General features: G+C 38.8%; 4 protein-coding genes across 4 annotated transcripts in view; 1 reads left to right on the top strand and 3 right to left on the bottom strand.

Annotated features, from left to right (window-relative positions):
• The window catches only part of ERR (estrogen-related receptor), a 68,773-nt gene extending 65,841 nt beyond the window's left edge, over positions 1-2,932 (bottom strand). Inside the window, exons 1-2 of the mRNA XM_074094701.1 lie at positions 2,626-2,932; positions 52-144 (exon numbers count right to left, since the gene is read on the bottom strand). The gene's annotated coding sequence lies outside the window, so the exon portion shown is untranslated. The remainder of the gene's footprint in view (positions 1-51; positions 145-2,625) is intronic.
• Positions 2,933-4,031: 1,099 nt separating this feature from the next.
• Positions 4,032-8,090, top strand: bai (Transmembrane emp24 domain-containing protein bai). The gene is made up of 5 exons (XM_074094711.1): positions 4,032-4,355; positions 4,730-4,850; positions 5,124-5,194; positions 6,554-6,680; positions 6,921-8,090. Exons 1-5 carry the CDS (start codon positions 4,179-4,181, stop codon positions 7,040-7,042), a joined length of 618 nt encoding a protein of 205 aa, XP_073950812.1. The 5' UTR covers positions 4,032-4,178; the 3' UTR covers positions 7,043-8,090.
• Positions 8,091-8,637: 547 nt separating this feature from the next.
• Positions 8,638-19,939, bottom strand: ZnT86D (solute carrier family 30 member 7). Its single transcript, XM_074094702.1, has 3 exons — positions 19,337-19,939; positions 18,947-19,164; positions 8,638-16,381 (listed from the first exon to the last, which is right to left on the bottom strand). The coding sequence occupies exons 1-3, from the start codon at positions 19,524-19,526 to the stop codon at positions 15,737-15,739; spliced, it is 1,053 nt and encodes a 350-aa protein (XP_073950803.1). The 5' UTR covers positions 19,527-19,939; the 3' UTR covers positions 8,638-15,736.
• Positions 19,868-24,546, bottom strand: LOC141433011 (uncharacterized). Its single transcript, XM_074094849.1, has 6 exons — positions 24,453-24,546; positions 23,998-24,127; positions 22,864-23,048; positions 21,701-22,477; positions 20,354-21,371; positions 19,868-19,925 (listed from the first exon to the last, which is right to left on the bottom strand). Exons 1-6 carry the CDS (start codon positions 24,544-24,546, stop codon positions 19,868-19,870), a joined length of 2,262 nt encoding a protein of 753 aa, XP_073950950.1.
• Between the last annotated feature and the right edge of the window lie 510 nt (positions 24,547-25,056).

The raw sequence follows: 25,056 nt of genomic DNA, 5'->3' as shown, positions 1-25,056 counted from the left end.
AAAAAGTGCTAGTCTGAACCTGGGTTCGGAATAGGGAAATGTAGCACTGACCTTAGATTTCACGGGTTACATATAATTGGTTGGCCACTACATATCTCCGCTGAGCTTGTTGTGGCATGACATGAATAGTGACACATTTCCAGCCTGGAATTAAAAATAAATTGGCTTTAGTCTTAAATTAGTTTTATTACAATTGCATTTCTATAGCAATTTTGTTACAGTATATCGACAGTTGTAAGGCTAATTCATCTAAGCAACATTTTATGACAAATCGAGTTATGTACATTTTCGGAATCAGAGAATATTTATCTGTCGTTTGAGCTATACACTGTCAATATTCAGAAAATAAGTAGTTCTCCAATGTGTCAGGATTTACTTCAAAACAGCTGTTCCATTAACTAAAATAAAATATGTATATTTCAGCAGGATTTAATGTCAGATATCTACTGTTGTAAAAAATAAATAAAAAAATGGTATTATGATTTAAGTATTTTGTATGTTTGCATCTGAATAAAGAGGCTTAATTAATTTATTAATTAATAATTAATTAATTAATTAAATCTACTGTTGTAAGTGTGACTGCAACTGAAATGCAATCGCCACATGCATAAATAAATACTTGGTTAAAAATAAGTCGCTTATCCAGTAGAATAATGACATATTTACATGAAAACAAGTTTTAGATTTTAAATTTACGGTTTGATATCTTTAAATCACTTTTTTATGTGATCATCACAAAGCTATTGTGTCAATGGATTCTTCTCAACAGAGGTTTTTCCGAACCGGTGGTAGATTTCTTTTGACATTCATAAGTGCTTGTTATAGCCTAAATTGAATAAAGATATTTTGACTTTGACTTTGAATGCTTTGTTGGATGAACGAAATTAAGGCGAGCTTTCATTGTAGCAGAGTAGAGGAAACATGCACATTATGACATAGCAAGGGGAGCGGCATGACAGTATGTCGATTTCAATTTGTCTTATGTGAAAGCCAATTCAGAGTGCCTCCCTTAATGTTTCCTCAATAGTAAGCACATCCTTACAAGAATTGTAATGTCGCTCGGGATGCATCAGTTTTCTAAATTTTCCTGAAGATTCAAATGAGAAAGAAAAAGAAACCAATCTCTTGTTCCAAGTTTCAAACAACATTAGCAAACTAGTTTAAGTGTACAGCTTTTAGATTCAGTCGTCTGGTCTGGCCAAGCCCGTCAGAGATTTTTTAAATTCAGTTCAGAATATAGTTTTGTATTGGCAATGCAAGCCGTCCTGAGGCACGGTGGACGGATGACCATAAGAAGATCACTGGCGGCGGATGGATGCGAGGGGCTGAAGACAGAGCGTTGTGGCGCGCCATGGAAGAGGCCTATGTCCAGCAGTGGACTGCTGTAGGCTGATGATGATGATGATGGATGCAAGCCGAGCCAGATTTAGAGGTCTGGAGGCCTTCTTAGGGCAACAAAGGAGTGGAGGCAAAACTATTTTCACAAAACTTTAATTATGTTTGTACTAGTGTTTAGTTGTTGGTATAGAAAAAAAAAAACGAAGTATATTGTGTAGGCCCCTCTTTTTTGAAGGCTGCACCTGGGGCCGTAGCCGGATGCCCTCCCCTAAATTCAGCTCTGAATTCAAGTAGAAGCAATATATGTAATATCAAGTAATATGTCTATGTAAATTAGACTAGAACATTTTTCATACACTCTATGGAGCTGTATGGATCTAGTGACACACTTAAATTGACAAGATTTCTTATTTCTAAGACTAATTTGATTTGTTCTCTGTATTGTTTGGAAAGAGAAAGACGCTGATATTTAAAAAAAATTGCTATGATTATTAATTTATTTATTACAATTTTTTTAAGATGTGCTTATTCTAAAAGGACATAACTCCAAAACTACCACACAATAGATTTACTTACCATTACTTTTGTCTAGTCTCTATTAAAAAAAAAAGATCACGTAAATCTGACGTAGACATTGTCAAAATTATGACAGCTCCTTTTTCTGGTGAAAAAGGCAAAGGAAGGTAGTTTTGGCAAATTCAGATATATATTTTATTTTTTGTGTTTTTTTTAAATATGGAGAAATAAATTATAATAAATATTTTCCCATGTTAAGGAGGCAAAACTCTTTAAATTCCTTTAGTAATTTACAGATGTGAAAAAAATTAAATCTTGTCAATTAAAAGATTAAAAGCTTAGTTTTATGATAAGTGCAGAAATCAAACAATTTTATTGGTCTTGTCTCATTTATTTCAGGGTCATTCTAGTCTAATAGAAATTAAATCAAACTATATCTAAGTTATAAACTTTTTTTTTATAGCTTTCACTCTTTTTAAGTTAAGTTGCTAAGTTATAAACTTATAAATGATTCAAAAAATGACTATGACAGCTAGAAACTTCAATTTCACAATGATAAAATAGAGTATTTTTTAACACAGCATAATATTAAGTCACTGAACTGCTAAAACCAGTAATGGAATCACAGAATCTCAAAGCCAATCAATTATAATTTTAAAAACTTTGACACAAACCCTATTAAGGAAAAATTATAAGATAAATAACATGCAGTTATGTTATGTAAACATTTCATTCAAATTTGCAAGAAAGAGTAAAATAAATAACACATACCTTAAGAATTTATAGGGCAGTAGATCTATTAGAGACAGGTAAATTATAGGATGATGTCTTGGGTCTTCCAGAAAAAGGATATTTACAAATGTTCCTGCGTATATAAAAATCTAGCTGTCAGAAGGTCTTTTAGTCCAATCACAACGGTTTCAGAAGAATAAGGTCCAACTGCGTGTAACAGACACGTTTAGAACACTTCAGCACTTGATCAACTCTTTAAATAATCATTTGGATCGATGCAAGGATTATTATTTATGAAATTGGCAAATTAGGGTTATATGAAACTTACTTCACATTCACTTTTACTTCAAATAGTGTTGTTTGCGTTTGTTCTGTCAAAATGCAAAGTGCATTTATATATCGATATCGATATACCTTATTTAATTTAAGTAAGTCCATGTCCAGAGTAGGGATAATTGGCAAATCAGAAAAAAGAGTACATTGTCGTAAGTTAGACATTCAGAATTTCAGATGGCATAACAAAAGGAAATTAAGAATGGAAAAAAAAAAACGTAATTTAATGTGTCAAAAATATAGTTAAATTACAACTGTGTACATCACTATAGAGTAAGCACTAGGGGGCTACTACAAAATTCGAACATCAAAGTTCGTTTCGTATCGTACCGTCGCGTCACAATACATACATACAACTAACTTGTTACGTATATTGTGGTACCGTCCCTTTGACTCTTGTATTAAATTACATAAAGCGGCAATATATTACATATAGGACAATAAATTACATATAGGGCTGTAAACGAATATTACCTTTAAAATTCAGGATCATTGCTAATGTGTAGCTAATATTAATTAAGATCCAACCCTAGATAACACATATGCAATACGTTACATTTTTCAAATATCTTATTTTTATTCTTTTTGCAAAATAGCTAACTAAATTAGCGCCAGAAGGCTACTACGAAATTCGTTAATCTAAGTTCGTATTGCACCGTCTCGCCGACTCGCCGACACTTATATTATTTGATACGAGACTGAGAGGGACGGTACGATATGAACTTTTCGAATTTCATAGTAGCCCTGCAGTCTTTCTATCGGCTGATTTTGAACTATCTTGCGCTATAATAATAAAGGTATTATTTACTTGGTGGCAACTATTTAATTTTATTTTATTATAATAAATAAGTAAGTATTTTTCTAGTTCACTCATACCAATACTCTTTGCTCCACTCACGCCATCGTCCCAAACACAGCGCTACTACGAAACTCGAAACTCGAAGTTTGTGTCGTGCGGTCCCTCTGACACTATTTAATACGAGAGCGAGAGGGACGGTACGATACGAACTTCGAGTTACGTGTTTCGTAGTAGCCCAGCAGAAACGTAGTAGCCCTGTTGAATAGAAAAAACGTCCCAACTTACGCAAGAGCGTTACAAAAACATGGCAACTTTTACGTTTGGCTATACGCCGCCGTCTACGTTCTTTTGGGCCAACTCATCGGTCTTTTTGACACAGAATATGTTTGTTTTCCTTTCCTGATTGTAATGAACTGCCGATAATTCATTGGGATTTTAATAGTTCTAGTGATTAGCAAACATGGAGGTTTACTATCTCATATTCATTTTGAGTGTGTTTTGGCATGGTACTGACGGAATCATGTGGAGCTTAGCTCCGAACACTCAGAAGTGCTTGAAGGAGGAGTTACACGCCAATGTCCTCGTGGCAGGAGAATACGAAGTCACGGAAGTCGTTGGCCAGCGAGTAGATTACATTGTAAGTTATGAATTGCTGTTTTAGTATTCCAGATTGTACTTTTATATTAGGTCATCAGCATCGCTTTATGCCTTGGAAACCCGGTTACCAACTGTATTTTTTTTATTATTGTTTTCCGGCGCTTATCTATAACCACTGGAAGTGGATTAACATGATTTTTTACCTACCAAATGTTCAACAATACTTTCAACTTACTGCATGCCAGAAAAATAAAAATTAAGCATAATAAAAAGTAATTTCACTAAATTACAAACCATTTTTTTAAGCCAGCACAGCCTTAAAGATCCTGTAACATGTCAGTTGTTTTAAATAAGGGAAGGGATAAACTTTTTTGTTATGAAGTAATCAAATAAATTATATTATCATTCCCACAGATTCGAGATTCAAAAGGACACATTCTATCGCAAAAAGATTCAATAACCAAAGGGAAATTCACATTCGTTACAGAAACATATGACACATTTGAAGTGTGTTTCATATCCAAGGTGCCTCCAGGTATGGTTAGAACAGGATTTAGTTCAGTTAAGTCAGTTAGTACCCTAATCAAGTAACAACTATTAACTTTAATTGATTCTTCAATTCTTTCCAACAAAGTAACTGAACAAAATTTTATTACAAGAGTACCTATACATTTTTGATTTTAGATAAGTCTGAATTAAAGGTAACTAACAGTTTAAAGTTGATTATTTTATATTTTACAAAGAGGAGAAAATATTAATTTGACCATGAGATCTTGGATTTTATTTCATGACATTAACCTGTTTTCAGAACGCCGCAGTGTCAGCCAAGATGTAAATCTAGACATCAAAGTTGGAATAGAGGCTAAGAACTATGAAGGTGTAAGTATTTTTTTTTAATTAACCCTTTACATGTCCTGAAGATTACATTGGTCCCTAACTTTTTTGCGCTGCCATATTGTCTACAAGAAAATGGATATGTTTGTATTGTAACATTTGAGAGCAAATCTCTGTGGTAGGGGCTGACATGTGATGGGTTAAACCCTTTTCAAGTAAACCAACTTCTTTTTGTTATTACTTTATTTACTTTTCTCATTAGTTTAACTATTTTATATATAAATTTTATATAGTTTGCTTTTTTTATGGTAACATTATTGGAAACATACTGCAAATAATTTTGATCAATCATTATTTTTTAATTCTTTTGACCATGATCAATGGATGTTCTACAATCTACACCTGCCAGAAATTTGGGGTAATTCAGACTATATTAATGCTAAATGATTTGATGCACATGCTGGTTTTGATACAATGCATGCTAAGCTAAAACCCAAAATGGATGGTCTGTCTACTCTAATAATGTGCCTGAATGGCTGTCACAAGGATAGTTATTTCTTCCTATCTTCACTGTAGCAGCTGGGAGCTGCTCATGATAATTTTTGTAATGGATAATTTAAAATGCAACAGAAAAAAAGATTTTTAAATTGTTTGAATAAAAGTTACAGTGTATCTTCACAGGTAGAGTAAGTAGCCACACAACAAAACAAAGATACCCCTATAAACAATAAACATATTTTTAACTTAAATTAAATATTGGACATGCATGAGACTCCTGCATCCATTTTGTTTGAGAGGTTTTGTTCAATTTGTTTGATTTCCCATCAATGACATGACTGAATTCATTGTAATAATTTATTTTCAGTTTTTCTTTTTTTTTCACTAATCCTGTGTGTTTCAATTTTGATGTCACAGTCCTTAGACTCTGTGCCAAAAAAACGTACTGAGCGCGTTTTATAATACTTTAAATATCAATTTTTTTTTATTTATCTAGCCTGCTCATAAAATGTAGAAAATGTCCAGAAGAAGCCATTAAAAATGTACTAACTAAATGTACACAATTGTTGCCATGTCCATGCCTTTAACGTTAAAAATGGATACAAGGGAAGTGGTGATATTATTTGTGACGAGGCATGTGAAATTCGCCTATTATCATGCAAATTTATTTGTATTGCTGCACACAAGCGTCAAATGGCTAACTATTATATTTATATGTAGTGTGTATGATAGACAGATTTATTTTCTACTCTTATGGGCAAGGCAACCTACCCTACTAATGTTACAAATTTTTAATATCATGATGTAATTTTTGGGAATTCCTGGGGGAATTTAGTAAAATCCCGCAATTTCAATTCAACTACCTTATAGTTTACAGTTCCTAATGACAAATTGGTTTTATGCTAGATTGGTGAGGCTGCAAAGCTGAAACCCATGGAAGTGGAGCTCAAGAGACTGGAAGACCTGTCAGAAGCCATCGTGCAAGACTTCACTCTTATGAGGAAGAGAGAGGAAGAAATGAGAGACACCAATGGTAACTTTAAAAAATATTTTTTTACAGATTTGAACGTCATCACTGACTATGTAACGTAGCGTATGTGTATGTAGAGTAACTATGGCAAGAGTATCTTATAAAAAAATCTTTTGCATTACATACTGTAAACCAATTGTGTCAGTCCCTAAATTCTTAGGTTGAGAGCTCAAATTTTCAAATTAATCTGTGACATTACTCAAAAGAAAAGATTCTAAACTAACCTTCTTTATTCAATTGTAGAGTCAACAAACAACCGCGTGTTGTTCTTCAGCGTATTTTCCATGGTCTGCCTCCTGGGGCTGGCCACGTGGCAGGTGCTCTATCTCCGCCGCTACTTCAAGGCTAAGAAGCTCATCGAATAACATCAAAAAGGGGGTGTGGCGTCTCTGCGGTTATCTCTGCTTTGGCTTATGCAAGGCTATCTTAACGTCAGTGGGCTTGTTGACTAGTACTTAAATTCACTGCAAATTGACAGACGAGCCATTTTCAGGTGCGTTCACGCACAAATGAGAGGCCACCTCTGGCGTGCATTGAATATTCAGTGGGCAGGCGCTGTCTACCCTGGAATTGACCCAATGCACACCTATGTGCCGCAGGGACAATAGGGAAATATCGTGAAAACGCATTTGTGTTAGCTCTTGCTGATAGCCATTGTGTTAGCTTTGTTCCCGGCGCCGGCCCTGGGGTAGAGCAAGAGGAACTGTCGCTCTCGGCGCCAGATGGCAAGAGATGCACATAAATGTCGATGGGCGCCAGTTTCCAGTGCAAAATAAAATTTTGATGGCGCTCTACCTTGATCAAGGGCTCTAGCCAGTGCTGTTTGTTCCCATGTCATCTACATAAATATAACACAGATTGTATCAGATTGTCGTTGCATGTGTTATGTTCATGTATGAAAAATTATTGTGTATTTTCGAATGTACCTGAAAATGCTTGATATGATTTGTAAAGGATAAGCGACTTGCATAAGTAAAAACAGATTTCACTTCTTTGTAAGTTGTTTTATATCAGTTTTTGTATCCTCCCAGTAAAAACCAGTGTTAAACAAATAGAATCACAGACGATCGACGAAACGGCGATTGTTTCTGACGCATCACATTCACGTATTTCGCCTGTTTCTGTACCATTTTAAGCTCAAATATACAAAATAGCTCAAGACATTCATTTAACTTAAGACTACTTCGCTGACTGATATAAATTTTGTTTTTTCTTTCGAATTTGTTTACTTCTTCAATTACTAGATCAAATGTCGCAGGGGACTGCCGATAATGAGCAGAACGTGTCTGTTCCGATGTTATAAATAATATATTTTGAATTAAATACAGATTTCTTTATTTAATAACTTTGTTGTAAAGAGTTGAGTTCATGTCATGTGTTTCTAAGGATGTAAAAAAGATGTATGAAATTGAATTTTGTTTTATTTTTTGTCAGTTCCCAAATTATAACGAAACCTGATTATTTGAGTGTAAAATTTGGTTTTCTCGACATGACCTAGGTACCTAATGAAAAGCAGTATTTACTTATACCAGGGTTTTCCAAACTGTGCGTCGCCACGCCCGGTCCCATGGGCGTCGCGTGTCGGTCTCTTTTTATTTTTGTGCTTATATTTTGATTTCGGTCATTTTTAATAAAAAATATAAATTTTCAAATGTCCCGTCTGCTAAAAAAACAATAATAGTTCATGACAAACACATCTTGGGCAGACCGCGGCCTAAATCCGTGGCAACTCTCTTTTTTCAAGTCACTAATATTATGTGATGTAATGCGAAAGTTTGTAAATCTGTTTGTTTGTTAGGACATAGGATATTTTTTTATCCCGGAAAATTGCATAGATTCCGCGGGATAGCGATAAACGAATTCTACGCAGACGGAGTCGCGGGTAACGGCTAGTAAGTTAGTAAAAAGAAAAACCTCAACAGATGGGTATAAAAATATATTTCATAAATGAAATACGAAGTACTTCAGTAACTAGATTTATTTTCGAATCATCCGTTACTATACTGCTATTGGAAAAATATTGTATAAGTATGCAGTTGTAAGGTACCTAATTTATTTAAAGTTGTTGATTTTTATTCATAATAAATTTGAATTAAGTTTTATGATTACGAGTGTGACCATGTAGGTAATTACAATATAATTTATGTTAAGGCTAAAAGCGGGTTAATGTCCATTAGCATAGCCAGGCAGGTTACAAGCAAAAACCAGTACTTGAAGTAAATAAAATTACCTTTGACGAGTACTAGTACTGTAATTAAATAATAAAATACTTAACTGGCTACGACCATGGCGCTGTATATAAAAATATTTATTATGTGCTGAATCCTGCAGGGCTACTCCGAAACTCGAAGTTCGTGTCGTGCAGTCCCTCTCGCACTCGTATTAAACAGTGTAAGTGTCAGAGGGACCGCACGACACGAACTTCGAGTTTCGTAGTAGCCTTGCTGTTCACAAGGGTGCGGTTAAATCTATAATTGTGGATCCGGAATGAATGGCAATAATGTACGATCTGATCATTCAAATCCCCGTGTTATTGTCCTAAGGATTTGGATTATCCGGTGTTACATTTGTAGCGACGCCATCTAGTGAGTAAATAAAAAAACTCCGAATCCTACATGGCGCCATCGAAGTTTCTCAACTGTGACGCATATTTTCCTTCGGATTTCGGTCCCCAGGCATAACTCTTGCCTGAAGCTTTGCCTGGAGAGAGATCTCTACTATTCTAGCCTCCCGCCCCCCCCTAAAATTACTGCCGTACATTCCCTACCGACAAATACAGAATGGTACATTAACTGCACCCTCGTAGTCCTGTAAAGGTTCAAATAATACATACCTAAACTTATACATACAAACTATTAAGTATAAAACTGTACTATGAATTTCATCACAAAATGGTGAGTTGAGTGTAAGATTAAAAAGTATGCATGGAATGTTTTTGGCTCAACATATAGCTAGGATAAAATATAGCCCTTTGAAGACTTACAAAATCAGCATAATAAAATAAAAGGTAAATAATAATATAAAGCATATAAAAACGTACAATAATTTTGGTTTAAGTAAATGTAACTATTGGACATTCAAATTTAAACAAAAGTATAGGATATATCCCACACTGCCATTTTCAATGTTGAATCTTCCACATTTAGGAAGTGGCCTATTTCAATTAGGGTTTTTCGAGAGGCGAAATATCGCTAGATGGCGTTAGTATTGTGAGGTCCGTTTGACATTTGCGTCGCGCTCGTGATTGGTTAAATAACTAATTGTGTTGGCTAAATAATGAGCCAATCGCAAGCAAGACTGAAACGTCAAACGGACCTCACGATACAACGCCATCTAACGATAGTCGCCTGACGAAAAACCCATTACTTATTGATGTATAATATCTACCTACGTATACTAATACAATAAAGAGGTAAATTTTCATTTGTATTTGCATGGGTAAGCTCTGGAACAACTGAATCGATTGTGAAAATGTTTTTAGTGTTCCAGAATAACATAAGGTACATTATATCCCGAAAAAACAAACTCGCAGGATGTAGAATAGACGAAAGTTTCGGGAAAAAAACTAGTCCAAAAGAAGTAAACCTGCAAGGTTGTCGCACACCAACCAGTACAGGCGTCAACCAAGCACGCAACGCATGTAACGGAACGGAAACGGCGCAGCACTTCCTAGGTATCCGCGCGGTTGCGGCTAGGTGACATCGCGCTTACGGCTGGGCGAGAGCGCGCTTTAGAGCGTTTATACCTGTTGAGCTGGCAACGTTGCATTTTTGTTAGTTTTTCTCGATTATTCCATGAAAATTAAACGATAAACGGTTTTTAAAGAAAATAAAAGTCTATATAACAAATAATTATTGTAGTAGACACATTAATGAAGAAGTGTTCTATCAGACAACATTTTTAATTTTCATTCAATTTTTATGGAATAATAGAGAAAAACTAACAAAAATGCAACGTTGCCAGGTCAGCAGGTATAAACGAGGCGGCATCGCGATCGAATCGAAACTGGGAAAGTGGAGCGTCGGCGGGGTGGCCGCTGGCCGCGGGGGGAACGATGGCGGTCTGCGCACCCTCATCCCCACGGGCGGCGGCCCGACGTAATCTCGATGACGCGAGTTGCCCGCGCGCCGCTTGCGGATAGCTTGCGCCGAGGCGAGGCGATGCTGATATGTGTGCGTATGGAATTTCTTACAAAGAATACTGGACGGCTCGAGTTGAGGCGGCGCCGATCCGGTGCCGAGCGGTTACGTGTGCGACAACCTTAAATCGATGAAAGAATAATTCCAAATTGAAAAAAGTAAGGCATTGTTAAGTTATGGGGGCGTATTAGCCATTACATATTTTATACTATGTATAAATACAACCTTTTGGTTACATATACTATACTCCATAAATACATGATAAATGCACCAATTTAATTCGAAGCTAAGTAACTACTATTATGGGGCAGTTAAAAACCAGAAACTAATCTACAAACTTCGATCGACAGCAACACTCATTCGTGTGCTGCAAATCTGACTATATCTTCGAATGTAGCAGACACCAATAACAAATTGAAAGTATTATTTTCTAGTCCACACTCTACCAACCATTCTTACTGCAACAGTTAGGATAGCTAAAAACCATCACTCCGTCGAATCTGACAACATTCAAAGGAACAGTCCAATGATGAACGAAAGGATGAACGATTGCACATGTTCAAGACAAGAATATCCGATGAAATTGACACTGATGTAGGTACTGTGTTAAAAGCAAAATGACCGATGATAATTTTTAATCAGAGTCTTCAAATTGTCACTAATCCTCATTAGAGCATAATGTGGTTAAAAGTTAATATTTCAGATATTTCTTCAGTTTGAATATATCGTTACTAAAATATAAACTGAACCTTGAGGCATTCAAGTTCATTTGGTAAGATTACCGGTTTAGAGACGATATTATTTTAATAAGACTGTACTTGATTCTGATCGTGATTTTGCATCACCTCAGTTCTGTTTAGTGACAAAATGTTACCAAGTTTCAGTAGGGTAGATGACACCATAAAACAGTAATTTCAAGACGCGACTCTAGTAAAAAAAACCGGCCAAGAGCGTGTCGGACACGCCCAAAATAGGGTTCCGTAGCCATTACGAAAAAATTAAGTAATGTTTTTCTCAGGATTTCGTATTTTATACGGAATCTTCCAAGTTTAGGTGTATTTTATACCTTAGGCTGCTATTTAAGAGTAAAACTACTAATAATTCTCAAGCAAACTTAGCCGTTATAGTTTTCCTTGAAAGTTTTTTCAAAGTTTTCCACCCACCGGTTTAGATTTTAGAGGCGCTCGATTTTAAATGAAAATTTGCACTTTAAAGTTGAATATTTCGCAAAAAAATCAATGAATCGAAAAATCGTCTCAGCAAACCCAACGATACCCCACACTATAGGGTTGGATGAGAAAAAAAAAACACCCCCACTTTACGTCTATGGAAGGTACCCAAAAAAAAATTTTTTCTTTGAAATTTTTTACTGTACCATTTTGTCGGCATAGTTTACATATATATCCGTGCAAAATTACAGCTTTCTAGCATTGATAGTCCCTGCAGGGCTACTAAGAAACTCGAAGTTCGTGTCGTGCGGTTCCTCTGACACTTATACTATTTAATACGAGAGCGAGAGGGACGGTACGATACGAACTTCGAGTTTCGAGTTTCGTAGTAGCCCTGCTGAGCAAAGCCGCGGACGGACGGACAGACAGACAGACAGACATGGCGAAACTATAAGGGTTCTGTTTATGCCATTTTGGCTCCGGAACCCTAAAAACAACTTAATTTTATAAAATCTGATTTTTAGTTGCTTGAAAACAAATATAGTCGATTGGATTGGGAAATAAGTGACATCATAACTAGCTATTTCCATACAAAATCTACGGAATTATCGCGTTTAATAGCTCATAAAAAGTACATCAGTTAACTGGTGGTCTCATCATTCCTAAGTAAAGAAAATAATCATCGCAATACAAATCTATTCAATTTACGCCAATAAGATGGAATTATAAAACAGCTTTGACGCACCGTGTTTCGCACTAATAAATAAATAGTTCATTGTCAATAAATTTCAAATTATGTGCATGGAACAGGCAAACTCGGCCCTGCTTATATTTATGGTTTTCCGGTAACACAATTTCACACGTTGTTTTGTTATACATGGATAAATTATTTAGACGAGCGACAAGACAATTAATAAAACATAGATCATAAATGATAATCATTATTAACAGTGGTGGCGTAGCATGGGTTGGCGCCCGGGGCGGATTACGACACGGTACACCCCTCCCCCCCTCCCCCTGTCGTCGTCGTCTCTCAAAAATAAGACGACTTCTTTATATAACACGGCATGCAGAGGCGTAGTGGGCTGTATGAATTTTGACAATGACCCAAATACTCGATTGTTGTGTCGCCTGTACATATTCACTGTAACCATATATTCAATATAACCAGAAGATAAATAAAAAAACACCGTTTTAGAATTCCACCTAGGATTAAAGCGGCAATTACACTGCGTCGTTTTTCAAACTACTTCGGCGAACGAACGTCGTCTTTACATTAGTCTGTCCGTCTACTGCGGCGGCCATATTAAGGCGGTGGCAGGTGTCGCTCGCCGAATGCGGCCGACTACCGTGTTCTTTACACTTTTGCGGTCGCAGCATGCGGCGAACGACTCAGTGTAATTGCCGCTTAAAGTTGGCCTGGCATCTCCATAGGTACACAACATAAAACAAATATTCCACATATTAAAAGAATCCGATTCAATTTACAGCTTTGCCAAATTACAATTACTATCTTATCACAATAATCCATACTATCCATACTAATATTATAAATGCGAAAGTAACTCTGTCTGTCTGTCTGTCTGTCTGTCTGTTACGCTTTCACGCCAAAACCGCTGAACCGATTTGAATGAAATTTGGTACAGAGATAGAATAGACCATGGGAAAGAACATAGGCTATGTTTTATCGCGAAAAAGAGGCTTTAAGGGGTTGAAATAGGGGATGAAAGTTTATATGGTGGAAGTTTGTCGCTGTCGAAGATAAAACCATGAAACTTGGCATTTAGGAACTTAATAAAAAATCCATACTATCCATACTATCCATACTATCCATACTTCCATACTAATATTATAAATGCGAAAGTAACTCTGTCTGTCTGTCTGTCTGTCTGTCTGTCTGTTACGCTTTCACGCCAAAACCGCTGAACCGATTTGAATGAAATTTGGTACAGAGATAGAATAGACCATGGGAAAGAACATAGGCTATGTTTTATCGCGAAAAAGAGGCTTTAAGGGGTTGAAATAGGGGATGAAAGTTTATATGGTGGAGTTTGTCGCTGTCGAAGATAAAACCATGAAACTTGGCATTTAGGAACTTAATAAAAAATAAGTCGGTATTTGAAAGAGCTTTTTTGAAAATTCGACCTGTGGGGGGATGAAATAGGGGATGAAAGTTCATATGGAAGGTCGTCATTATCGAAGATAAATCGATGAGTCTTTATTAAACTTGCCATTTCGGCACGTGATTAAGAGATAAATAGACATTTGTTCGCGCGTTTTTTAAAATTCTTCCTGTATGGGGGTGAAATAGGGGATGAAAGTTTATATATAAAGATCGTCATTGTCGAAGATAAATCGATGGTTCTTTGTGAAACTTGGCATTTGGGCACGTGATAAGAGATAAATAGATATTTGTTCGCGCGTTTTTTTAAATTCTTCCTGTGTGAGGGTGAAATAGGGGATGAAAGTTTATATGAAGGTCGTCATTGTCGAATATAAATCGATTGTACTTTATGAAACTTTGCATTTGGGCACTTATAAAAAATAAAATAGATATTTGTTCAAGCGTTTTTGAAAATTTTACCTGCGAGGGGATGAAATAGGGGATGAAAACTTATATGAAACGTCGTCATTATCAAAGATAAATCGATGAATCTTTATGTTTAGGTATTCGATAAGAACAAAAAAAACTGGTTAAATTCGACTCAGACTCGCGCATCAAGGGTTCCGTACGTAGGTATTTATGAATGAATATCCAGTGTTAGGAAAAAAAATTGCTAATAGAGCTACCTTTATACAAAATTCCAAGTTTCTAGGACAGCCGGAAGTACCCTAAACCTTTTTCTGTTAAGGCGATTTGTATGGAAACACTTTTTTAATGACTGTAGCTTTTGATTGCGTTAACTTAGAAGTTCGATTTTTTCACAGCTTCCGGGACTGTTGACCTGAGTTTAGGGTTTTAATTTCAACTCGATACATACTCCGCGCGTTTACGGGATATAGGGTCTAAGGGTTCCATTTTTTTCCTTTTGAGGTACGGAACCCTAAAAAACATTTGTTCCGGCTCTTTTCACATTTCGACATTTTTCATACTTGAAAATATGAGGATGAAAGTTCTTAAGGAATTCCAAACAAATTTACTATAAGTATACTTATCGGAAAAATGTGTAGCTATGCTTAGTAAGAATGACGTCTTAATTATAATCCTACCCTCCTAACTTACAATAAAGAACGTAAGATGTCAAGAGTTCACTATGAAGAATTAGTCCTTTTGTGTTGGCAGGGTAGAATACACGTCGTATTGCTAAAATATGGCTACCCGCAAAATATTTATGTTTTAGAACGAATGGAAGAACAAAAAAAAAATAGTTTAGATATAAAGCATGTATTAAAATAGCTTATTTTCAGTAAACCGTAGAGGTTTCTATGTGCTATTATTGGCAGAATAGGTACCCTAAATAACTTAGACACTTTCCAAAGTTACTATTCCACGCGGACGAAGTCGCGGGCAAAAGCTAGTAAATTATAAACCTTCGGTCGCTACATAACGTCTCGCAAGTCGTCAGAATGCCTAAAACTTTATCTGCTAAACAGAATCCATTGGCACAATGTTTTTTGTAGATTTTACGTAACGACCATCGAAATCCAAGTTGGATTTATAATTTCCTAATCGCACCGGTATGTATACAGAGAACTGCATTACATCTTAGATTACCACTATAATCTGTACATTTGTGATTTGAGGTTAGGATCAGAGCGGGGAGTAGTCCAGTTGGACGGTTAGATGCTTGACGCCTGCTTCACGGAAGATCCTCGCCGTCTGTTCCGTGACGTAGCGCGGGTCGACCTCACGAGCAACTTCTAGCTTCAAAGCGCCAACGTGCACGTTACTACAGAGCGTCCAAAAGTGTGGATCCTGGACCCCATGCACTCCCGCCAAACCCACTACTCGCGTATACAAATTAGGCAACGCCCGCTCTATGGCTGTTGGAGTTCTTTGCATCAACACACCCGCAGAGTCACGCACTAAGGGTATAACACTGCCAGCTATAAGGAGCGCTATGGCCATGGAGCATATGGGGTCTGCTCGCATCCAGCCGAACATACGCATGAGTATAGCTGATATAATCACGCCTACTGACCCGAGCGTGTCGGCTAGGACGTGGAGGAATACTCCCCGCATGATGGCGGAGCCAGCTCCCGTTGGGGCTTCGCCATCGTCGTGTGAATGGCCGTTGTGGGAGTGGTCGTGCCCGCCGTGGGAATGGCCGTGACCGCCGTGCGAGTGGCCGTGGCCGCCGTGCGCGTGGCTGTGCGCGTGACTGAACGCGTATATGCCCACCATGTTCACTAGGAAACCTAGTATGGACACGAGGAGGAGGCGCTCGTGCTTTACCTGAAAATGGAACAGAGCAGCATTGTAATGTTGTACTACTAATTGGTCTGGTCTCATTCCCTACCTCCTGATTTTCTGGACAATTTATGAAACATCATGGGCTGATAGCTAATAATCCGACATGGGGACTCGAGATTTCCTTTCTGGCATGTTTTATATTTTTCTGTTTTACTGGCATTTTTTTTTTATTCCACTGGATGGCAAACGAGCAAGAGGGTCTCCTGATGGTAAGAGATCACCACCGCCCATAGACACCTGCAACACCAGGGGGAATGCAGATGCGTTGCCAATCTAGAGGCCTAAGATGGGATACCTCAAGTGCCAGTAATTTCACCGGCTGTCTTACTCTCCACGCCGAAACACAACACGCTGCTTCACGGCAGGATTAGCGAGCAAGATGGTGGTAGCAATCCGGGCGGACCTTGCACAAGGTCCTACCACCTGTAATTAGCATAGCTTAATCCATGGAGGCAGCCATTTATAAATAACACTAATAATAAAAAATAAGAAATGCAAGATAGAGGTGCCATCTATATGGTGTATGTTTTATGTGAAAAGTGTCACATAAATAAATAATCTGATTATTGCTTCCATTTGAAACCAAAAAAGTGCGTTTTTTTTATCGAGGATCATACAAAAAAAACGCAAAGTAAAACTTTTCAACTGGCTGAGACTTGAACCAGTGTTGTCGAAGATGCAACAAAATAATAAAATTAATATTTTATGATTTTAGTATAAAATACTCATATACAAGGCAAATCATCATGAGATCAAAATTAAACACCTAATTCTATGAAGTAAACTGCTGAAATTAAAGAAACTTCTGGCCTTGACTTAGTTTTCATATTGTACTAAGTAAATGCAAATTTATTTCTGACAACAATGCAACACAACTGCATTGCAATCTTTGCTTCTTAACCAAAAATAGCCTTGAGCCACCATTTCTTTATGATTTCATGGTGCTGTTAAAGCTTTATAAGAGTCTATTATAATATATGAATCAAAGAATAAAGTTCTAACAGTAATTTTTCCATAATAACTCTATAGTTCTTGTCATAGAGTTCAACTTTCTTCAACAGTTTTATTACAACTTGTCACTACAATGGTCGTTTGCAAACAAAGAGTCTTGACTTGAAACATGGAGAAAGAACTACGTGCCTACTTGACACGCGCGGGCGAGCACGTGAGCGACGAAATTTCGACATTGTATCAATGGAAATTATGTCGAAAATGATTTGGACATTAGTGAATTGCTATTTGTCAAGTTTGAGATATAATTAATAATTGCAGGGTTTATTTTTTGAAAGTAGCCTCTACCCGCGGCGTCGCTCGCGTAAACCATTATGTAATAGCTGAATTGAAAATGAGAGATTACGCTAAATTAATTGCATTCAAAAAATATGTTGTGGTCACTGAGCTGTTAATTTTTCTTAGTGTTAATTAGTCCTTTATAAAGTATGCGAGGACTTAGGAGGATATTATCATTTAAATATTATGTGAATTACATGTCCAAATTACAACTATGTTATTATTCAATTGTTTAATTTTATTTCATATATTTTTTGTATATTTAGATTTTCAAATGATTGAAAATGAAAAAATAGGCATTTAATTTATTTAACAGGCATTTCCCAGTCATGGTAAATCGATTTTGTAATCATAAGATAACATGAAGATAAAGCAACTTATTAAATTTAAGCACTTGGAACATACCATATCTCAAGTTTTAACTTAGATAACTTTATCTTAATTAATGGTTTCAATACAATACAATACTTACTGATAAAGTAGAAACTAAAAATGCCAGTCTGGAAGTACAGTCAAGGCGAATATTGCATTTCTTAGTACTTTCTTTCGGTAAATAACAATTATAGAGAACAGAGACAGTTTGAAATGTTCCAAATTAGAGTTTTTTTGAGGCTTAAATGCAAATTAGAGTATTAGACACATATAAGAGAACTCAAATGTGCACTTTTTCTGTTTCGTTTGACATTGACATATTGTTTGGTTCATTCACATCCACATCTTTTCAATAAAATAATGTAAACATATTATTTTGCATCTCGTGAACATTTTATTTTTATATGAGAAAATCTGAGACAGACAGACAGGACAGATTTTAATGAAATTTGGCGCACAAACAGTTTAACCTGGATAAGCGCATCAAATATTTTTTATTGGAGCAAATTGCATATTAACCACAAGACAATTAAACAAATTATTCATACAGAAAGTCACAGGAAACAACTAGCACAACAAAGTGTATGTACCTGCTGTTTTTTTCCCTGAAACTTCCTAGATATATATCAACCCCTAATGCACAATAAAAAAAGAATCAGCCGAATTGGTTAACCTGTCCCATAACAATAATTTTTTGGGTAATTAATTATGTTTGTGCTAGAAGGTGAATGAAGCTAGTAGTAAAATTGGCAAATCACAAAAAAATTGTTAGGCACACACCATCATGTGTAGCATGTTCCACAGCTTAAGAAACTCTATGATCTCCTTTCATACATACAGGCTATTTTTTGATTAATTAAAAGTGCAACAAAGAAAAAAACTTACTTCTGGTGGTTCAATAGCTCGCTCCACTGCCTCACTCATAATGAAGAATGCAATAAATAACAAAAATAGTCCATTTACAAAGCCCGCAACAACTTCTGCTCGAGCATAGCCATAAGAGTAGCGCTCATTGGCTCTCCATTTGGATATCAATGACGCGGCCAAACCAGCAACTAGGCCAGTGCAGTCAAAGAACATGTGGAATGCATCAGATATTAGACCTGAAATTATAATGATACTATTAAACACAATAGTAATGAATACACATTGTTCATATTAGAGTTAGTGCCATAGCTAAAACAGCTAAGCAAATAGAATTCACCAGATGCTAGTTTTATTTACTAACACTCGACCGAAACATTATTATAGTCAGAGATTTTTATAAGTACTCACCTAAGCTATTAGTCCAGACGCCGTAGAAAAGTTCAACGAACGCAAAAGACAAATTAAGTAAAAGGAAAAGGAACAAATTCCTGGAATTTTTATCGGAAAGAATCAGCCTGAACCAATTTGTAAGCTTGTCGCGGAGCCCGGCAAGGCGGCCGCGCGGGAACCGTGTGTCCTTCTGTGTCAACGGCAGCATCTTGAAAACTTTATGTTCAGATTATAAAAACCCACTTCACGTCATATTTTCACCACTGAATCGTGTAAAATCCGAAACACTGCATACGTGTACGAGATCTAAACTATTTCTAACCTCGTCTGTAGCTAAAATGAAGTGAAAACAAGGGAAGAAAATTAAGATATTAAAAGGGTTTTTTAGTTACGAGCACAGCCCAATGAAGTGACACATGTTTTAATTGAGTTTTTATAAATAATAAACTTCAACTCAACTTCAACTTTTTTGTTTAGTGGCAATCGGTCGCTTTTGGTTAGCGTCCATTACTGCCAATGACACCTGACAGCAGCAAAGTGTATATTGTGTCAGACCGGTTGGATAAGATTTCTAAACGGGGGTTGTGGAAGCGAGTTTGTTGCGTACCTGCAATAGACATACACAAACATAGGGACAGCACAAAACATAGAAGACAGTACAAAACATTTAGACATTACAGATCGGATCAAAGGGAGCGACAAAAGCGAAAAAGCACCTATAGTTTTATTTTTTCTTTAGTTATATAATTAATTAACATGTTAAGGATTTTCTTGTTGGAGGAGGCATGAAGTAGGAGGGTTTTGAGGTTGGTGGGTTTGGGAATACAGGGGGGAAGGATGTTGTAAAGGGGAACAGTTCTCATGGGGCAGTTTAACATAATGTGGTCGGCGGTACCCTCCTCCAAGCCGCATGGACAGAGGGGGGATTGAACAATACCCCATCTATACAGGCGGGATGGAGCACAAGTATGTCCGATACGTAATCTGCAGATGACAGAGGTTGTCTGTTTGTTCGCTTGACGAAACCGGAAAAACCAAGGCTTAGGGGGGATGTTTGGTTGAATATCCCCGTAATGACGGCCTTTGACCAGTAAGGAGCACTCATAATGACGGAGCCAAAGAGAGGTGAGATCGGATTTGGCAGCAGAGAAGAGGTCATAGAAATAGCAGTGGGAGTGATCCAAGCTGCCGATCTCTATGGCCTCCTTAGCATATGCGTCAGCGACCTCGTTTCCCCGGATCCCAGAATGACTGGGAATCCAGGCCAACGAGATCTCAAGGTTGCGGAGATGGGCTTCGAATAGGGATTGCCTGATGAGTAGCACTAAAGGATAGTTAATTTTGGCAGAGAAAGGATTGGCCGTGATGGATTGTAAACCGCTAAGAGAGTCCGTAAAAATTATCGAGTTGCTAATACCATGAGCATTAATGTATTTAACGGCTTCCAGAATAGCGACTAGCTCACCGGTAAAGACTGACGTGTGAGGTGGGCACTTAAAGCTCAGGATAACTGAATCTTTCGGGATCCAGACTGCCGAACCCACAGCGCCGCCAACCATAAGCCTGGAGGCATCTGTGAATAACAAAGACCAGCCTTGCCAGGAGTTTTCGATGTTGTGTAGAAAAGAACTGTTAGCTCCGGGCTGGTTCTTTGTTATTCCGAAGTTAAGGATGATGTTGGGTTGAAAGATTAGAGCATCGTAACTGTGAGCAAAAAGGGGGAGAAGGGAGCATGTGAAAGAGGGGTCTGGGAGGTTATTGAATTTGCGGAAGCTATTGATAAGACATGGCGGGTTTTTGTTGAACCAGAATCCACTGTCAGTAATTAAATCCGATAGTTCTTGCAGCTTAGGTAAGAGGGGGTGGTCGTCCAGAAGGGAAAGTCTGAGGAAGAAACGATCAGCCAGGTATTGACGTCGGAGGTAAAGGGGGGGGTCAGTTGCTTCTACTTGAAGGGCATTGGTCGGGGAGGATTTCATGGCTCCCAGGATAACCCGGAGGGACTGGTACTGGATTTTGTCCAGTTTACCTAAGGCCACCTTGTTACAAGGTTCTAAGATAAAGGAGCCATAATCAAGGACGCTGCGTACTATGGCATTATAGAGGAGTTTCTGGGAATAGGGGTGGGCACCCACCACACACCCGAAAGACAACGCAGAATGTTGATGTTTGATTGGCACTTTTTAACTGTGGAATCAATATGGGGGCAACCGGAAAGCCGAGAGTCAAGCGTAACGCCTAGAAATTTGACTTGTTTACTGACAGGGATTAGTTGATTATTGAAGGCGACTTCCACAGGGGGGAACGACCTTTTCCTAGTAAAAGGAACCACGCTACATTTGGAAACTGAAAGGGAAAGACCATGGACAGCAAGCCATTCACCCAGGTAGAATAGGGCTTGGTTCAAGTTGCAGGTGGCTACTTCGACGGAATGGGACGATGCGTACAAAGCTATGTCGTCTGCGTATTGCAGTATGTTGCAGAACGGTGAAACAGCCTCGTCAAGGTCGTGGGTGTACAAGCTGTAGAGCAAGGGACTTAATACGGATCCTTGTGGAAGACCTTGCCAGATTAGCCTCGGAGTGGAATGGGAACCATTATGTCTCACCTCGATGGATCGTTCCATTAGGAAGTTGCATATGAAATGCGTCAGCTTCTGCGGCAGACTCAGCTTAGATAGTTTATCTCTGAGTAAGGAGAGTATGACACTATCATACGCGGATGATACGTCCAAAAATACGCCAACAAGGAACTCGTTCCTTGAGAGGGAGATCCTGATGTCAGTTGTTAAAATCGAGAGACTATCCATGGTGCCCATTCCTCTCCGAAAACCAAACTGGCTTTTGGACAGTATTTTATTTGATTCTACGAACCACTCCAGGCGTTTCTTAATCATGTGCTCTAGGATTTTGAGAAGGCAGGATGATAAGGCGATTGGACGGTGGGAGGAAGGAAGGAGGGGATCTTTCCCTTGCTTATGTAGAGGGATGATAATTTGTTTTTTCCAAGCCTCTGGAACGAAACCCAGGTCGAGGAAATGGTTTAAAAGGTCTAGAAAGTATTTTTTGGTAACCTGGCCAGATTTGGCAAGAAAAGCGTACGGGATACTATCTGGACCAGGAGCCGAGTTCTTGAGGTGGTCTAACGATGCCAAAAGTTCTAACCACGAAAACGGTTGGTCGAGATTATTATGAGGGCAATTCAAAGGATAGGGGGAAGGGAGGGAGTTAACATGGGGGACAGTGGGGGAGACAGGGTGTCTATAAATGCCGTGAGCCAAACTGAGGAGTCGTTACTAGGCGCATCTCGGGCTATGAATGAACCTCTAAAACGTTTTATGGCTTTCCATAGAACAGTTGATGGAGTGCGGGGCGAGATACTTTGGCAGAAGTTTATCCATCCAAATTTCTTTTTTTTTTGAACAAACGTTTCGCCTGAGCCGCGGTCTTTTTGAATGCGAGAAAGTTATCCAGGACATGTTTCCACAATACGCTTTCTCGGCCTCGTTCCTTAGGCGAATCATGTCCGTACATTCAGAGTCCCACCAAGGTGGGGACCTAGCCTTATAACGTTTTTTAGGCGGAATATTTTTGTCAGCTGCACTATGAAGGCCTCGATCAGGTTGTCATGACAAATACAGGCGTTTTCTGGTAAGACAATGGGCATCTTGCTGACTGCTGCATCCAAGTCCGCCGCGAACTGGTCCCAATCAGCCTTGGACAGGTGGTACCTATTAGAATTTGGGGAGTACTGGGTTGGGAAAAGGATGTAGGGAAGGATATTAAGATTGAATGTGATCACTACCGTGGGAATCCTGGAGCACAGACCACGAGAGAGAGGGGCCAAAATGTGGAGAGCACAGGGAAAGATCGACGGCACTAGAGTTCAGGCCTGGTGCCGTTCTGCGCGTCGGAGAACCATCATTGAGTAGGCAGATTTTTGTCCTCCATCAGGTCAACGAGATCACAGGCTAAGGCGTCGTAATCGGCGCTTCCCCACATGAGATGATGACAGTTAAAGTCACCTAAAATGAGAATGGGTCCGGAAGGGCGAAAATATGTGCTCGAGGTCTGAGATATAATGGAGAGCGGATCGTAAATATAGATCGAAAGAACGGTAAAGTCCATGATCTTGGCGGCGACTGCATTAATGCCGTAAGGGATAGGGGGAAGAGTTATACGATTATACGTGACAGAAGATTTGATGAGAAGGGCGGCTCCTGCGTAGCCATCATCTCTGTCATGTCGGAGGCACGAGAAAGCCAGGCACCCGGAACCGGGCTCCCGGAACCAACCAGGTCTCCGACATGGCAAAGACAGTAGGGTCATACGAGGATACCATTTGCAAAATTTCGTGTTTTTTAGGGCGGAGACTGTGACTGTTCCACTGGATGAGATGGAACATTTACAACTTGGAGAAATTGTGAAAGTTTGTTGGCGACGTTGGGCGGTAGGGGGAATCATCCATTTTGCTGAACATATTGATCAGCAAGGATAGAAGACGTCCAGTTATCGTTGGGGGGGACTGAAAGGGGGAGGAGGGCGGGAGCCTGGGGCCGGAGGGCGGCACCATTCTCGGAGGAGGGTTGCGGTCTCTAATTAGGGCTTCGTGAGCGGCACGGTCATATCCTTGTGATAGAGGACGATGGGGGACCTTGTATGTAGACCGTTTTCCTGTACTTTGGGATGGACTTTGAGTGTGGTGGGGAAGGCAGAGTGTTGGGTTTGAGGCATAGGATCAGTTTGGAAATAGGGGGGCTCTGAGCCGCGTCTGCGTAGGATCTCTTAACAGGGGGAACCTTTCGCAAGCCTGAGAGTAAGAGATTTGTCGTCAGACATTGCTGCTTTGATAGCTGTTGACGAGTGTGTTCTGGACAGGTCTTGTGTGTAGCAAAGTGCCTGCCTGAGCAAACAGACAAAACGCTAAGTCTTCCTGCACAGTACATGTTTTGCCTGTATGCTCTTGGCCACATTTGAAGCATTTTGGTTTTATCGACATTGATCGCTACGTGTCCGAATTTACAGCAGCTGTGGCACTGTATTTGGGCAAAGACTTTTTCTACTACTAACGATGTGTAACAGCAGAAAATTCTGGCTGGCAAAACTTGTCCGCCTAAAAGTTATCACCACAGTACCTGTAGGGATCCACTCAATGCCGTCGGGTTTGTGTACTTTTCGGTTAAGTCGCCTGGCTTTAAGGATGCCCCACAGCCAGAAGAAGCTCCACATCATTGACAAAAAGCATCCAGCGCTAGGTCGTGGGTACTCCCCTGACAATACCCATGCGTTGATATTAAACGGTGGGATGGTAGCCTCAAATTTTTAGATGCGAGTGTGGGTCCGATAAAAAGGTATTAGCTGCCTCTGCGGAGTAAACTCTACACTAACACGGTTTCTACCTACTTTTTGATACCATCTCGCGCTATGTTCTGTATACGCGAGTTTACCATCACTTGTTCCAAATTTGATAGGATTTAGGGTAGTACCAGCGGAGGGATCTGATTCTGACTTGGATACATGGACAAGGAAAGGACCTCCGTGTTTGACGTGTATTTACGTCATTTTTTAGGTCCGGATGTTCGTAAAGGTGGGCTATGGAGTCGGAAGGAGCCCTGGTCCCCGAAACTTAGTTGGGGGCTGGGATCCATCCAGCACCGTAGCCCTCCTTTTTGCCCCCAGTAGAGTTATTTCGGCGTCCATCGACACCTCGATTGGCTGTCTTGCGACAAGTTCATCGGT

Source organism: Choristoneura fumiferana, chromosome 11 (genome assembly GCF_025370935.1).
Source record: "Choristoneura fumiferana chromosome 11, NRCan_CFum_1, whole genome shotgun sequence".
Taxonomy (NCBI): Eukaryota; Metazoa; Arthropoda; class Insecta; order Lepidoptera; family Tortricidae; genus Choristoneura; species Choristoneura fumiferana.
This window is presented reverse-complemented; position numbering and strand designations above follow the sequence as displayed.